We start from the raw sequence: 17,286 nt of genomic DNA, 5'->3' as shown, positions 1-17,286 counted from the left end.
TATTATTTAGTTTTCCACTGTTATATCAACTGGGGTGGAGCAGTAGATATGACTATCCGACTGAAATGGTTTTTTTTTTATATGAAGTTTTCAACTGCATATCCCACTGCTCGACTTTTTAACCACGTTGCTATGGCGGCAAACACCATTCCACTCCACTGCCAAACCGATCGGTTAGCGAAGATTCTGATTGAGAAAACGCAATTGGATAACATTGGAATTCTGCTAACCGATCGGCTAAATTATCCACTCCGTTATCGACTTTCGTTCGCGATGAGGCCCTATGATCGACTAGCGTGTGTTACCTAAACCAAAATACTCTGATATCACGCATTCTCAACAAAAAAAAAAGTTTCTGTATTTATGCGTACAACGACTTAAAATCCTCGCACAACTAATGCGACTACTGGATCAAGATGCACCAGGCGCAACTTGCCAACGGTCGAACTGAATTTAAATCCAATTCGCGTCATTCCCGTGCTGCCACAGCTGTCAAAAGCACGACCGCGGTCCGTTTACAGCCTGCCCGCCGAATGCTTCGCCCCGCACAGCCAGCCCAGCACAGGGTGGGCAAAACTCGTCAAAGTGTCGCTGTAAACATGCACGTGCACACACGCACACATGCACGCGCGCGCAGCAACAACACAAACACACAGTCGCCCCGTATTTGCCACCCCTTCGTGTACGGCTGCGTGTAGAAAAAGAAAGAAAAAGAAGAAGAAGAAGGAAAAAACTAGGTAGTCATATGATGCGTTTTTGCCCCGCCACACGGTCACGGATTTGCAGGCAAGCACAGCAAAGAGCAGAAACGTCACACAGAGCGGCCAGCAGCAACAACGAGCGCAAGTGCTTTTCCACTCCATTTCCTGCTGCCAAGTAGTGGGTGAAGTCGTTCGTCCGTCGTCCGTCGTGGTCCTGGTCGTGGTCTCCGTTTTGCTATCGGGGAGTAGAGGGAAAAAAAAGACTCCCAGCAAAGTTGTGTGAGCGCGCGCGTGTGTGTGTGTGTGAGTGAGGGAAAGAAAAAGGGCAGCGCGCAACCTTCCCGCAATCAAAAGCAGAAGAGCCAGAACTTCGATCAATTCGTTCACAGAGGCGGAAAGTGTAAACCCACCCATCATGCCCGGATACATGTTCAACATCGACGGTGGCTACCTGGAGGGTCTGTGCCGCGGGTTCAAGTGCGGCATCCTCAAGCAGGCCGACTACCTCAACCTGGTCCAGTGCGAAACGCTCGAGGGTGAGTCATTGCAACCTTTTTTCCATCCTTGAGCAAGGAACGAAAAAAAAGAAAAGAAAAAAGCATCCTTCCAGCCTGTCTCGCACGAAATTGCCGAGGACAGGAACGGCAGGATAATGGGTTTTTTCAGAAGAGAGGGAGTGAGCGGGCCCAACGATGACGGGCAGCGATCCCGTGACTGCAAAGAAAACATACGCTCGAAGGCGAATCTCGTGATATGCCACTTGCGTTGTTTGTGTCTGTGTACGCGTGTATGCGTCTCTGCGAGTGTGTGTCTGTGTTTGTGCGTGTATGTCGGAGGGGGGTGTAAAGGCGGTCATATGACCAGCCATCAGCAGCACACTGGAACCACCCCTCATGATGCGATGATTATAAAGGGGAAAATGGGAAGAATTGGCGAAATAATGTAATGAATCTAGCAGCCATTACATGATTTGATTAGATTTTACAAACATTTTCCATTCATCTCGTGTCTCCTTTTTTTTCGGTTCGGTCCCCAGATCTGAAGCTGCACCTGCAGGGTACGGACTATGGGCAGTTCCTCGCGAACGAACCGTCCCCGCTGGCCGTGTCCGTGATCGACGACAAGCTGCGCGAGAAGCTGGTGATCGAGTTCCAGCACATGCGCAACCATGCGGTCGAGCCGCTGTCCACCTTCCTGGACTACATCACGTACAGCTACATGATCGACAACATCATCCTGCTGATCACGGGCACGCTGCACCAGCGCCCGATCTCGGAGCTCATCCCGAAGTGCCACCCGCTCGGCAGCTTCGAGCAGATGGAGGCGATCCACGTCGCGGCCACACCGGCCGAGCTGTACAATGCGGTGCTGGTCGATACGCCGCTCGCCCCGTTCTTCGTCGACTGCATCTCCGAGCAGGATCTGGACGAGATGAACATCGAGATCATCCGTAACACGCTGTACAAGGCGTACCTGGAGGCGTTCTACGACTTCTGCAAGAACATCGGCGGCACCACGGCGGACGTGATGTGCGAGATACTGGCGGTAAGTTGCCCGTACCCATTCCGTATTTGATCAAGGTCAGATTTGTACGGGTCCCGTGATGAAGGCGGTTTAATGCACGGCTTAGCATCAGATCCTTCATGGCCATGAGCCACTCTCCAGCAGAGCAAACAAAAAGGAACTCGCGGTAGCATGTGATAATTCCCAAAATCCTAGCATTTAAAATTAAACTTCTTGCTGTCAAAGTAGTTTTGTTTGGCAGGTATAAAACGAGCAGAACAAAGGTTTTCCTTGTTCGATATTTTCATTCTAAAAGTCTGGAATTGAAGAAACCCTATTTCCGCTTCTGTTACTGTTTCTCATGGCTGAGTTAGATAACAATAAGCCTCTAAATTTAAATACCAAAAACAATAAGCCGTTACATGATGATGGTAAATGTTTTAACGAACCTTTGAGGTAGTTTTGGGAAAAGACTCAAACTTCTTATGCAACTTGGAACCAGTGCTGCGAAATGTCATGTGAATCACGTGATAATCACCACCGAAAACAATGACCATATCCGTGGTAGCTTGATGCTCATTGCTGATACTCACTGAAAGTGCGTCATGACGTGCCGAACACGATGTGCGAGTGCTTGAGTCAACCGCGATACTTTGACTCACAAGCTACGCTTAGTGCTGTCACAAGCACAATCAATCATCAAGCTTTTTCTGGCTTTAAAGAGTGTTGCCCAACTGAAACGAAGCTCAAATCAGATCACGTCCACGACTGAGATGATCAGGGGTGAGACTCAAACAGTTGGAGGACCTATCACATGCTTAGTGACATTTTATTTACCGCCCAACTCTTGATCAATCACTTGGTCATGACATTTTCTCCCAATGATAATGACGACTTTCTCGCGACCAAGTGACTGACCAAGAGGTTGGTTGCACAAAATGTCACCAAGCATGTGATGGTCGCACCATTTCACCCACTGTTTGAGTCTCATCTCTGATCATCACAGTAGAGCTCATGACGCTGACGTGATTTTGTTTCAGCCAAAATTCGTCAAGACTATGTCAGTGACATGTTGCAGAACTGATCACAGTAAAAAAGTCGTGACATAATGACTGATTCAGCGTTGGATTAAAAAAATGTCACGAAGCATGCATTGATCACACCAATCGTTTTGAGTATCATCTCTGATCATCACAATTGAGTACGTGATGCTGACATGGATTTTGTTTCAGTCAGATTTTTTGTGACATCAACAGTGACCTGGAACCTGTAACCTTCTTTCATTCATTGAATTGTATTTGTAAAAAAAAATAATGCAAAATTATTTTGTACTTCTTAAACACCCCATTCGGACAGTTCGAGGCGGACCGGCGCGCCATCATCATCACGATCAACTCGTTCGGCACGGAGCTGTCGAAGGACGACCGGGCCAAGCTGTACCCGCGCTGCGGCCGGATGAACCCGGACGGGCTGGCGGCGCTCGCGCGCGCCGACGACTACGAGCAGGTGAAGGCGGTCGCCGAGTACTACGCGGAGTACGCGGCCCTGTTCGACGGGTCTGGCAACAACCCGGGCGACAAGACGCTCGAGGACAAGTTCTACGAGCACGAGGTGAAGCTGAACATGTACGGCTTCATGCAGCAGTTCCACTTCGGCGTGTTCTACTCCTACCTGAAGCTGAAGGAGCAGGAGTGCCGCAACATCGTCTGGATTGCGGAGTGCGTCGCCCAGAAGCACCGGGCCAAGATCGATAACTACATTCCCATCTTCTAAGCTGGATGCACCAACTACCAACACCACCACCCACACACACAAACACACATGCACGCAAACACTTCAGATGAAAGGAAGATCCGCAGCAGCAGCAATCCGGCACGAGAAAGCACAACCCTTGCCCCCTTTCCATCCTATCCCCTTGCATCACCGGGAAGGGGGAGGGACGAGGACGAGCAGCCAAGCTCTCCTCCCTCGATCAACCTGCGTGTACACTGGAAGGTTTTGCGTTACTACGTCCGTTGGTCTGCACGTGCTCGCTCCCCAAAGCATGCGGCAAGCACAACGTGGCGTCGATCTATTTACGATGCGTTTTTATTTTGTATCCGTTTTTCGCCCCCCTTATTCCCCCCTTCTATCGGTGCCTAACTCGCCCACCCACCGCAAGTGTACAGAATTGTTTTTGCTAAAGTTTGTTTCCCCCCCCCCTGCCCTTCCTTTTCCGTGTGGGTGTTTGGCCCATACTGCACACAGCAGCCGTGTGTTTTGTATGTGTGTGCTTTGTTTTCCTGTTATATTTGTGGCAATATTTAATTTGTGTAAGAATGTTTTGTTGTGTTTTAGCTAAATCGTGAGCTACCTGCCCCAACTCCTAACTCCAACCTTTAAGCCCCATTTTCGCCCCCTATGTGTAGGAAAATATTCAGTGTACAGAGTAAATTCAAACAAACAGTGTAACAGATGTGTATCGCTGAAGAAGAAGAAGGGGGTGGTGAATCAATGTGAAAAATCACAGGACACACACACACATGGACACCTGGACACAGTCAAGGACATGAATGCTGCATTCCGCACGCAAGCGCCACCTTCCCCACGTTAAGAGAAAAAAAAAACACTTTAATAATTGGAGTCGGCGGAGTCAGCTGGTAATAATCGTGCTGGTAGAAGTAAGAAGTAATAAAACAAACAAACATACGTTGTAGTTATCCCCGTACAAAAAAGGGCTGTTTTGTTTTGTTTCCAGAAAAACAAATATTGTTAAAACTTCTAGAGAAAAGGGAGAACCGAAAATTGAAAGATAATTTGCTTGGCAAAGGAGGAAAACAAGGTACAGTGGGTGAAATGGATTGTTGCGTTATCTTGCCAGAGTACCCGCATGTACGTAATAAGTCCCCGTCCCACCTCACGTGACGCGGTTTTGAGTGCATCGATGTTTGCTTTGCAAGTCTCCCATCATTACGCAAATTATTTATTTTATTTTTTTTGTACAGGGCGTGCTGAAGCATTTTATTCATCAGCTGTAACTTAAGCAAGTAGCTTTTCTGCGGGTTTGCTTCAACTTCTCAGCCACACAGGATGTCCCCGAGATACGCTTTTACAGGGTTTTCCCTGTATAAAAATTAAATTTCCTAAAACTACGTGAAAAAATTAGGTTCAATTCAAATTCATTTTTCAATAAAATGTTACATCAGTTTGAAAATGAAAATCATTCTCGGGTATCCGGTGGCGTCAATATGGATTGACGGACTAATGGTTATTCGAGAGTTTCTTCTTATGACATTCTTGAACGATTGAATCCTACTGGGCTAGAGCTGAATCGTAATGGACTGAAAGCAAAAACTGCCTTTTTGAAAAAGCCAGTTTAGCGCAAGGCTTCAATGGCTTTTGATAATAAAAAAGAACAATGGCAACTTCCCTTTTGTCAATGTAGCTCCCTAAACCAACTGGGGAGATGATTTTTTGTATCTTTCGACTGCTTGTATATTAGTGATGGGAAACATGAAGTTTTTGTCGGAATCGATTCCGGCTAGTTCCGAAGTTTTCTGGAATCGATTCCGGATAGTAGGTCTGGAATCAATTTTCGAAATCGATTCGGTGATCGGCTCTGGAATCGGAATTGGCTCCGGAATCAGCTCCGGAATTGGTTCTGGAATCGGCTCCAGAATCGGATTCGGTTACGAAATTGAAATCGGATTCGGTTCCGGAATCGAAATCGGTTCGTTTTCGGAATCTCCATAAGCATAGGCATTTGGGTCCAATGATGATCCGTATGGTCCGTGATGGTCTTTATTGATAGCCGCAAAGAATCAAAATTTACTTGTAAACGATCCATTCTTATGGAGATTTCTGGATTGATTTCGCCTCTGAATTTTTGTATTTCAATTCAAGAACTGATTCTCATTCCTGATCAAATTCTATTTCTGGAGTCAATCCTGATTCTTTTACCGGGATAAATTGCGATTCCCAGGTCGATTCCGATTCCAAAGCTGTTCATGATTCCGGAGCCGATTGCGAAGCCAATTCCGGAATCGGATCTGGAGTCACCTCCGGAATCTTGTAGGCCCAATTCCGTGCTCCCACCACTATTGTATACCATGAAGCCGTTAGTTTCTTGCATGTTAAGACATGCTCTTTAAAAACGATCATTTTGCTTGTTCAAAGATACCTCCAATTACTTAATATCATAAACCAAAAGTATTTTTTTTTTTATTTTTATCCTGTAATAATTTAAGGGCAAAATTAACTGTCCCACGACTCTCGATCATTTACGAAATCGGTGGACTCATCAGCGAAACAGTTTGCCGATCGCTGGTTTAGAGCAGTAAAAAATACTGCCCTGCAGAATTGTCAACGTACGGCAATGGTACAGCTTAAACCCAGATTCACTCGTTTTTAGTTGCCGCAGTTCATCTTGCTCGCAATTGCTTTGGAAATAAAGTTAAAGTCTACAAAGAAAATAGATGACGAAAACCCCTGCAACAACGTTTTGCATCTGCACGGCCTTGCTCGGCCAGCGCCCTCTACACGTGAGAGTGAGAATGAGATGGATATGAAAAGTGAAGTTTTATGAATCATAATTTACCTCTTAACTCGTCCATGTTGGAGCCCTCTGAGGGATGGAAAGGAAAAAAAACGGATTTTTGGTTCCCTCGGAGCACGAGTTTGGGCATAATTTAGTGGTAAAAAGTGAAATTATTTTATTTTCGCACATGCTGTCATCCGCGACCGCTCAAGGTGCGTAGAGAAAGGTTCCGATGACAGACTGTCATTTTGGCTAATTGTTTACATTCTGCCATTCGATTGTTGCCTTTGAAGAGTTAATTAAACGTAAACGTAAAAATAAACGTTTGTATCTCTTCTTTTAAATTTATTATTAAACTCTTGCTGCTATTTTTTTCATAACGTTGAGGCTGGCAAACAGATTTCATCGTAAAAAGTGATTTCTTTTTACACATTTTACACAATTGCCAACGGGGCGAAGGTTTTCGCCCTTCTTCCAACGCGCATTGACAGCTTGCAGCCCACCCTGACGCAAACACACACCTTGGTCGATGCAGTGACACGCCAAACTATTGTCAAAAATTCAACCCCCTCCCCCTTCTCTTCCCTTCCGCCCGCGTGACCGTTCGCATGCCCCGTGCCAACCCACCTGTCAGATGCCACGGCTGTCAAACGCGGTGGACAAAAAGGGGCCCAATTGCGTAAAGAAAGGAACGGAGAAGCAGAAAGGAAAACGGACGAACGTCAAAGCCGTGTAAAATGGCCACTCGGACGGGCTAGGCGAAACGATTGATAGATTTATTCTTTCCCCGAACCCCCACCAAAAAAAAAAACACAGATAAAGGAAAAAACCCACCACCACCAACCCAAGAGGAACCTGTTGTGTTGTCCCCCGGGGAAAGCCGCAGATTCTGTACGTGTGCGCGCGTCTGTGTGTGTGTGTGTGTGCGCTGAAACCGTACCCCCAAACCCAAAACGTAAGTAGAAGCAGGCTGGCTGGATCTTTGGCCCGACGGTGGGTGAAGGGGGGAAAGCTGAAAATCCAATCCTGGCAAGCCATCGCGGCCGCTCTCCGTCAACGGGCAAATTCCATCCCCACGGACGCTGATGGTGAAAGGGGTTGCGGCGGAGTCAGTCCTCTTCCTCTTTTTTGTGGGGCACAACCCCCCCCTTCCCCCCCTCCCACCTGCATCGAAAGGTAGACGGTGGTGGTGGGGAGGCAGGCGCCCACGCCACGCAACCCGCTTGGCCTACCTTGCGATGACATCAGTCGCTGCGCTGCGTCCGAAATTCCACCCTGTGTGTGTGTGCGTGCTTGTGTCTGTGTTTGTGTGTGTGTGTGTGTGTGCATGTGTGACTTGTACGGGTAGTTTTGGGAAGGTTTCCCTGTGCCCAGTGTCTCCGCCATCCCCTCATGTTAAGGAAAGGATGAAAACGGTCGTGTCGTGGAAAATCTGATCCGGACGCGCGATTGTGTGTGTGTGTGTGTGCCCACCTCCGTTAGTTGCAGCTTCCGGCGGCGGTGCAACCTCTTTGGTGGATTGGGCGGGTGTGTCACCATTTGCAACCAACTGTTCAGGTGTTCACAGGGGGAGGGCGGTGTTGTAGAGGGAATGGGAGTGACAGCTTGGTCACAAAAGGCAGGAGCAAATCCACCCACCACCCACCAAACCTCTTCCAAAGGGGGGAGGAGGGGAGGGGCAGGAACTGATTGGACTTTTCGGACGCATTCCACTGATGAGTCACGATTTTTCTCTCGAATGGGTGCACGTGTCTGTCTGTGTGTGTCTGTATGTGCGCGTGCGTGTATGTGTGTGTGAATGAGAAAGAGAGTGCGTGTCTTAAGAAAAAAATAAAGAGGCCAAATGTCTTTCTATCGCAATCTTACCTTCTTTCTCACCTTAGTTGTTGTTGTTCCTGCTGCTGCCGTTGCTTACGGTAAAAGAAAAAAAAACTAATAATGGAAATTGCCTCAATGCCAAAAATGTGTTTTTTTTTCCTGTTGCAAATTATAGCAGCAACGCGCAGAAGAAAACAAAAAGCTTCCCCAGATTTGTCTAACTTTCTTTTTTTATTTTTCTCCCTGTATTTTTCCGGTCTGCTGCTGCTGTTCTCTGGGGCGCTTTTCCCGTGCCGCAAAGGATCGTTCTGAGGGTAAACTACCTCCCACAGTCTCCGTAAAGGGACGCCGTACGCCGAAAGAAACCACCTCCAAGTGTGTGTGTGTGTTGCCACCGTGCATCGAGTGCATCGTCATCAACATCAATCAACACACCTCCATCAGTAAAGAAAAGACCCGAAAACCCGCACAGTAAAAAACAACAGCTGGTGTGCGGCGTGCGCGCGTTTGTGTGCACGCGCACGTGTGTGTGTGTGTGTGTGTGTGTGTGTAAGCATCCGACCCCCCTTTTCCGGGGAGCGGGAAGTGTGCATCAGCCGCATCTGGGCCTTTGTCACCTGCCTCCCCCCGTGGCAGATAGCAGCAGCAGCCGCCGCCGCGATCAAACAACCGCCAGCCGGAAAGTTAGCCTGGAAGCCTCGCGCACCGCCGGAAGATGGAGATCCTCACGCAGTCCCAGGTGCACGGTCTGACCACGCCGACGACGGCCGCCCGCAAGAAGGATGCCGAAGCGAAGGAAAACCTCTGGTAAGCCGGCAACCGCGAGGGGTGCTTCTGACCGTTTTTCTTTTTAGGTTGTGCTTTGCGCCGCCCCCGGGTAGCAAGCAAAAACTTCAAACCGAGATTTCGACCCCCTCCCCCCCCCCCCCCACCCGTACGTTTTGGGCCCGTTGTCGGTGGATGGAAAACGCCCCACACGCACGCACCCTTTCTCTTTTTCCCACGCTCCGCTTTCTTTTTACACCGGTTCTTTGCCGGCTGCGGCTGCCAGGTGTCATCTAGACATTTCCCGGTGGAGAGGAGCAATCGATTTTGATTCAAAACGCTCCAATTTCACCCGCTGAGAATGCTTTTCTCGCACTCGGTCGTGAGTTGGTTTGGTTTTTGCGTATTTTGCGGTGTTGGGGAACGAAGCATGCATTGGTCACACCAATCGTTTTGAGTATCACCTCTGATTGTCACAGTTGAGTACGTGACGCTGACATGAATTTTTGTTTCTGTCAGATCTTTTGTGACATTTTGCGGCACTGGTTTCTAACCCAAGTTGAAGTTAAAACAATGTTCGGTAATGTAATTTAATTCCAAAAGTCACAATATAAATATTTAAGAGTGAGGTAGTTGGGATTAAAAATATGAATTGTATCAATTTCTTCCCAATGACAGCTTTTAACTGTTAAAATCAAATTGGTCGTATCTGAGAATCGTCGTTACTCGATGGGGGTCGTAAATCGAGGGTCGATTGTACATCATTATCCAATTTTATGATGATTATGACTTAATGCTCATGTTTAAGCGAACCATATGATGCATTGATGATACAAAAGCATGGAATGATATAGGAAAATTTGGCCAGTAGAATGCAATTTTACAGGCTAGGCTGGTGTAGTTTTTCTTAAATGCATTCTCTCCTCACATTAAGAAGACAAATAAGCTTGATTCATATTTAATTTTGAAATAAAAAAGAAGAAAAGTCATAAACATTTAATGCTGCCGTGTCAGTAGACATTAAGTTCGGTCTTAATAAAAATCTTATAAAAATTCTAAGACAACATTGAATATCATTTGCAAAAAGTCACCAATATTTCAACAATGTCATACAGCATTTGAACGCAACCGTTACAGCACGTTTGAGGCTTTGCCAAAAAAAATGCCAAAAACTCATTGGTGGGTCCATCCGTGGTCCAACGTCATTTCTCACTGCAATTACGAGGTTATCAGATGTATTGTAACATTTGACAAAGGCCATCAACGTCATCAATTAACGATCGGTTGCTGATAGCGTTGAAGAAAGACCACAGTAAAGGGGATTTCGCGGTTGGCCCGCGAGTCCAAAGGTAGCTTATATTGTGTATCTTTTATAAAATTGCGAAAAAGTTGACCAATGGGAAAAACAAGTCCAAAATTCTTTAGCAACAGAAGTAGGAGGCCTGTATATAGACAGCTTTGAACAATTTTAACTAAAAGCACCAGACAATGCTATGCTTCTACCGATTTTCTATTAATGAACCCACCTTGACGGACATTTTGAATCCAATTTAAAGGTCGAATTTTAGCTTGAAGTTTCACTTTAGCATATTTAATGGTGCTCCCGACAGGGGAACAGGCGGCAATCGCAAACCCATGCTCCATGTTTCCGTTCTGATCGGTGCCGGAACGACCGTTCATCCGCCGAGCGAGCGTAGTACCATCTAACAAACGCATGCTGCATTTAAATGAATACTGTTTGCGCCACCCAACACCCACCCGGCACCAAATCAGGCCTACCGATAACGACTGGATGGCTGAGAGGGCGATAGGGAGGGAGAGGAAGCAGCAGGGAGCGTAAGAAAACACCGTGCCACACGCCAAAAAGGTTCGCGATTAATCCATCGCGAGGTAGAGATAGTGCGTCTGTGTGTGCAATTTCTGTTTCTGTCAGGCGCGAGCTGCTGTGGACAAAATAGAAACGGTAAAACAAACACCGCAGACCCGTTCCTCCGTGCCGTCCCGTGCCCGTGCGTCACGTGGCATCGGCATGGGTGGATGATGGCGAAGGCGCGAAGGGGAGCTGGGTGGAAAGTTTTTTTCGGACCTCGGCTGTCCGCGCCGAGTATGACTAATCCTGGAGGGAGGCGAAGGGGGGACTCAGGGAAGAAGTCTTACGTCATGTTTCTCGCATTAAATGTGCCATCGAATTTGACGATACGTACATACACACACACACACACACACACACACACACACACACATTCACGCACTTCTTCTCTATGTCGTCTGTGTGTTGGGTTTTGTCGATGACATTTTTCATGCGAAATTTTTGTTGTGTTTGTCTTTGCTGCTGCAATGTTTGCTTGCGTCGTCTTACCCCTCATTAGCATACGGAGGAGCGGTCGGGCAAACTATGATATCAGCTGGCTGCGTCCGAAGAGCGCACCAACACCACCATGCCACCTTCAATCGCTTCAACCAAACCCATACTTATCATCTTTTTTTTTTTCATCTCGTCAAACCAGGTCGTCCATCCTGAGCGAGGTGCAAACACAGAGCAACACGAAGCTGCCGTCGAACAAATCGGTGCTGGTGCTGGGCGACAATGCGAGCGGCAAGACGACGCTGATCGCGAAGCTGCAGGGCGTCGAGGACCCGAAGAAGGGTTCCGGCCTCGAGTACGCCTACATCGACGTGCGGGACGAGTATCGGGACGGTAAGTACAGTGGAGCGGGCGGAGGACCTCCGTTCAGCGGGCGGTGGTTTTGTAAATGTAAATGCCTATTTGCAGATGTTACGCGCCTCAGCGTTTGGATTCTGGACGGTGATCCGGGCCACAACAATCTGCTCAAGTTCGCCCTGAACGAACAGAACTTCCCGCACACGCTCGTCATACTGACGCTGTCGATGACGACGCCGTGGAGCTGGGTCGACCAGCTGCAGCACTGGATGAAGATACTGGACGATCACATCGCGGGACTGAAAATTGATCCAGGTAAGCTGGGGGAACGGTGGTGCATTACCGTCCGGGAGAAGCAAATCATTTGGTTTTGGGTTAGCGTGAGGACCGGAAAAACCCACAGTCTGATGACAGCTCCACAGTAAGGCTTGCAAAATTCCCCTAATTGATTGCAACACTGCCCTATATGATTGCAAACTTCCACAGCTGTCCCCCTACCGATTTGCAACATTTTCCTACGTGATTGAACTATTCCCTTATACGATTCGAAACCCTGTAAGAAATTATGATTTTTAACCCTATTCCATTGAGTATCCAATTGTGGTCCACTTACAAGCCCGGAGTGTGCAACTATTGGCAAATTACCGAAAATAGACTCAAAGAAACTTTTTACTATGCAAAAATGTTTGCCCATGTTGGTCTTAACGTTAACGCTCGCTTTTCTTTCCTTGCAGAAGAGAAACAGCAGTGTCAGGCACGGTTAACGACGGAATGGCAGAACTACTGCGAAACGATCGACGATCTCGATCCCGGCTCGCCAATCAAACGCACCAACCGGTTGCCGTCGGTGGACGACGAGCTGGACGCGTTGCCCCTGCCGGAAGGCGTCCTCACGACCAACCTAGGCCTCGACGTGGTCGTCGTCGTTACCAAGGTGAGTTTGCCACGGCGCTGGCCCAAACAAAATCCCGCTCCACTCACCCTTACCCCTAATTTGGCTTCCCAAATGTGTTCACTCCGCACCAGACCGACTACATGACCACGCTGGAGAAGGAGCTCGACTATCGGGATGAGCATTTCGACTTCATGCAGCAGTGGATCCGGCGGTTTTGCCTGATGTACGGTGCGTCCCTGTTCTACACGAGCGTGAAGGAGGACAAGAACTGCGATCTGCTCTACAAATACCTCACGCATCGGATCTACGGCTTACCATTCCGGACGCCCGCCCTGGTCGTCGAGAAGGATGCGGTGCTAATGTAGGTGGCTTCGCTTCTACTCGCTTGTGTAGCTTTCATTTCACTATCACTTCATGCTATACTTTCTCCTCTTCCCTTAGACCGGCCGGCTGGGATAATATGAAAAAGATCAGCATACTGTACGAGAACATGCAGTCCTGCAAACCGGACGACTACTACAACGATATTATTGCACAACCGCCTTCGAGAAAGGTACGCTTGCGCGAACGCCCGCACAGTTGCGCGTCTCCGGGGTGTGTGAGTTCCTTTTTTATAATGATTTTGCTGCATTTGCAGACTGTTTCGAACCGCGAGAGCGAAATTCAGACGGAGGATGAGCAATCATTCCTTGCCCGCCAGCAGCAGCTGCTCCAGCAGGGCCAGTCGCCGGCGCGCGGCGAATCTCCGCTCCGGTCGCAACCGAACAACGGTACCAAGAGCACTCAACGGACTCCGGTGGCCGCCGGTGCCCAGGGCTCACCAAAGAAGGTAATGCCAGGCTGGTGATGCATTTACCGCAAGTTTCCCTCATTTGCCGTCGCTTTCTCCCCCCATTCAGGTCGATGGTAAGCTTACACCCGGCACCCAGAGCGGCGAGGGCGTGCTGGCGAACTTCTTCAACTCCCTGCTGCACAAGAAGTCGGTCTCGCCCGGGTCGGCGGCGGCGGCGGCCGCGGCCGGCGGTGTCGCCGGCACCGGCAGCAGCCCGCTCAGTGCGTCCTCCTCGCCCGTCTCCTCGCTGTCGCCGCGCGTCAGCGTGCTGAACGGGACGGGCGAGCCGGTGTCGGCGAGCGACAAGCTTAGCATGCGCACCGATGCCGCCCTCGAGCTGGACCGTCTCGCCCGGAGCGTTAAGAAGGATCTGGACATCTCCGCGACGCAGTCCGACTGTTGAGAGCCGCAACCAGCCGCCACCACCACCACCACCTTACCTTACACCCCCGTTCGTCTCGGGAGACTTGCGTGATGGGTCGGGTTGAAGGGAAAAAACATCCCTCATGCGTGTGCGTGTGTGTGTGCTAGGGGAGCTGTTGTGTGAGAGGGTTTTCTTTTCCCGAATTGTGCTTTTTTTCGGCTGCTTTCCATTGTTGGCTTTGGCGAGTGGGGCGGTGGCGCAGCACGGGTGAAATACTCGGGGCGCTTGTTGGGGGATTGCACCCCCGCAATGCTGATTGCGGGAGCGGGAGGCAGGGTCCAGAGGTGGTCCCCGTGGTCGCAAAAGAGAGACGCGTAGATGGGCTTTCCTTTTTTTTTTTAAAGTGATTCTTTTAAATCAAGCAACCAGCAATATGCTGACCGTTGTGAAGCAACGAGCCAATATCGGTGCGTGATTTTGCCTCCGTTTTTCCGTTTGGCTTTATTTTTTTGGTATTTCTTTTTTTAAAGGGTTTCCCCGTATGGATTCCGGGCGGAAGGAATGGTTTCATTCTTTCACTTTTTTTAGAAATGTCTTTTTCTTTCTCTCTTTCTCAAGTCAAAAAATCGAAAATCCCAATCGAATGAGTGTGTTGCTTATGCGCGGAGGGGGGGGGGGGGGGTGCAAAAGTCCCCAACAAAGTGAAAATGCACTTCGCAAAGAAAGCGCGTAGGATCGGTGATTTTTGTTTTGTTGTTGAAAAAATATCATCTTAATTTTAAATCTGTTATTTCTTTTTCTGTTTCGTTCATTTTTTTCACGGAGGGATTTCGTTCATTGGGGGGCGATGTAGAAACTATCCCTACTACATACTCACATAGTCGCGCACACACACACACACACACACATTGATAAAAGGCGATATCTGTTATCGACCAAATGATGTTTTTGTTTCCTCTCTCTACTGTTGTTGAACACCTCTAATTGGGACAATCGGAAAGCAAATTGGAAACCCGAAATCCAATTGGAGCCACTCTCACCAGTATTAAGCGAGTTGAGTCCCGATGCGGAGGTAAGCCCCCACTAGCAACACCGATTGCTCTCCTCCTTGAAAAGCAAAAACAAAAATACACTCACACCATTTCTCCCATCACGCCGGGCGGGGAATAATAGCATTGTGATAGACGAATATTGAGTATGTGTGCGCGCGAGTGTGCGAGTGTGTGTCTTGGAGGAAATTTTAGCTTAGTGCAATCGGGCTTTGCTTTTGATGTGTCTGTTTGGCTTCCATCTTTTTGCACCACCCCGTTTAAAACCCCTCCTTCGTGTGCATGTGTGTGTGTGTGTGTGTGCGAGCGTGTGTCATGGCTGCCAACCTTATCGCCTTAGCAGCAACCTCCAGGGAATGAGAAAAAAAGGGTGAAAGTGTGTGTAATCCCGTTAAGATATTTATGCTAACTTATGCTAGGGGAGTAGCATTCTCTTCTCATACCCCCTCTATCTCTCTCTCTCCCTCTGTTGCGCGCGCGCTATCGACAGCTTCCCCTCCCACCTTCGCTTACCGATCGCCGCTTACACACCATAGAAGCAAAGAAAAGACACCTTTTGGGAGGATTTTTGTTTGTTTGTATAAAACTAACAGGGAGCACGAGCAGACGCAGCGCATTTAACACGTTTGCTTTGGGGGGGACATAATCCTCCCCCGCGGGGATAAGAGGGAAGGAAGAGAGAGAGAGAGGAAGGGAGATACAAGGGAAGCGAAAATGAAAAAAAATAAGTGGAAAAGAAACCGAATCACCAACGCTCCGATACTAATTAAAGAATTAAAACATAAAAAAAAAGAAAGCGCACCCATTTTGCACTGCAGCATAACTGCACGTGCAAAACACTGTGGACTCAAAGTGCACGAAAGTGGCGCAGAATACTACCAATAAGGGTGAAACAGAGCGAGGCGGAGAGAAAGAGAGAGAGGGAAAGAATAAAAAAAACGAATTGCGAACGAAGCGAAGGAAAGGGTTTAGTAGTAGTGAGAACACGTACGGTTTAGTAGTTAAAGTTAATATTAATACTATACTATAAAGCAAACAGCAGCATCATCAGCAGCAGCAGATAGGGAAGGGAAGATGGAGGATAAGAAAAGTGAGCAGAAGAGAGAAAAAAAAACAGAAAAGAGCGAACAAGCAAACAAGCGAGCATAATACTGCACCCAGATAACCTGCATACTGATAAAATCCTTAATACTTACTCTTAAAAAATATATATACAAACACCCACACACACACACATACACATAGACCCACACGTACGTACGCTCGGTAAACGGATTTTCCTGCCCTTCCTTCTTTTCCCCCCCAACCATTCAGCTTCACCAACTTTCCAAAAAAAAAAATCCGGAAAATCGTATATGTGTGTATGTATGTGCGAGTGCGTATGTGTGTGTGTGTGTGTGTGAAATCAAGAAACAGAAGGAAATTATATCGTCTTATTTATAATTTAACACTATTGCTGCGCTAGGCGACTAAAAAAATCAACAGAAACCGGGTAGGGAGACGATATACAACACCTCTAGCGCAGCTAGACTAATCAGCCGCGTGAAACGAAGGAAGGAAGGGAGCAGCAGAAGTAGCAAAACGAACAGAAGCAGGCAGGGTTCGAGACCGCGAAGCAACACGCGCAGTGGATATTATTTAAACCGCGACCGAATGCTGTGAAGCTAACTACTATTGCTATTGCCACTTCCCGGGCAACTACTGCGTACTGCTAGGGTAGAAGAACGGGGTGGAACCAGGGCGAGAGGGAAGTTGGAAAAAAATGGAGGAAAAAAATCATACATGCATAAACAAAAAAACAACAACAGTACTGCGTGTGAGGCTGAACGCGAGGCGGACGGTGAACGAACGGGAGTGTGGCGTCCGCAACACGGAGACACGTCTTCGACAGGACGAAGCAGGCGGCAGTTTGGCGAATAAAAAAAAAAAAACAAGCGACACTCTAATGTACGCGGTATAACAAGCTAAAGCTGCTAAAGGATGGGTTTTATCTTCTTTTTTTTTGTTTCCGGTTAATTATAACTCCATTAAACGAAGTATTGAGGCATGAGGTTCATAAATCACGAAAGTTGCATCCTGGATATCCTGAGCAAATCAGATTCAAAATTCGGAATGAATCGTTTGAGTTATTCAATTAATTTAGGATCTCTACTTTGGTAGATTCATGAATCTCCAACGTTT

At 47.9% G+C, this 17,286-nt stretch overlaps 2 protein-coding genes across 3 annotated transcripts; both read left to right on the top strand.

Annotated features, from left to right (window-relative positions):
- Positions 1–684: 684 nt before the first annotated feature.
- Positions 685–4,911, top strand: LOC120906102 (V-type proton ATPase subunit d). The gene is made up of 3 exons (XM_040317549.1): positions 685–1,237; positions 1,738–2,246; positions 3,561–4,911. The coding sequence occupies exons 1-3, from the start codon at positions 1,117–1,119 to the stop codon at positions 3,975–3,977; spliced, it is 1,047 nt and encodes a 348-aa protein (XP_040173483.1). The 5' UTR covers positions 685–1,116; the 3' UTR covers positions 3,978–4,911.
- A 2,446-nt stretch (positions 4,912–7,357) lies between these two features.
- Positions 7,358–17,051, top strand: LOC120905626 (cytoplasmic dynein 1 light intermediate chain 2). Of its 2 annotated transcripts, none has more exons than XM_040316595.1 (9): positions 7,358–7,675; positions 8,840–9,345; positions 11,811–12,001; positions 12,077–12,280; positions 12,700–12,899; positions 12,992–13,221; positions 13,302–13,413; positions 13,498–13,689; positions 13,760–17,051. In XM_040316595.1, exons 2-9 carry the CDS (start codon positions 9,254–9,256, stop codon positions 14,093–14,095), a joined length of 1,557 nt encoding a protein of 518 aa, XP_040172529.1. In that variant the 5' UTR covers positions 7,358–7,675; positions 8,840–9,253; the 3' UTR covers positions 14,096–17,051. The 2 variants fall into 2 exon arrangements, with proteins under 2 accessions (XP_040172529.1, XP_040172530.1); XM_040316596.1 differs by lacking the exon at positions 7,358–7,675 and adding an exon at positions 7,981–8,277.
- Positions 17,052–17,286: the final 235 nt, after the last annotated feature.

Source organism: Anopheles arabiensis, chromosome X (assembly GCF_016920715.1).
Source record: "Anopheles arabiensis isolate DONGOLA chromosome X, AaraD3, whole genome shotgun sequence".
In the NCBI taxonomy this organism is placed as follows: Eukaryota; Metazoa; Arthropoda; class Insecta; order Diptera; family Culicidae; genus Anopheles; species Anopheles arabiensis.
The sequence above is the reverse complement of the archived record's forward strand: the minus strand, read 5'-3'. Positions and strand labels throughout refer to the sequence as shown.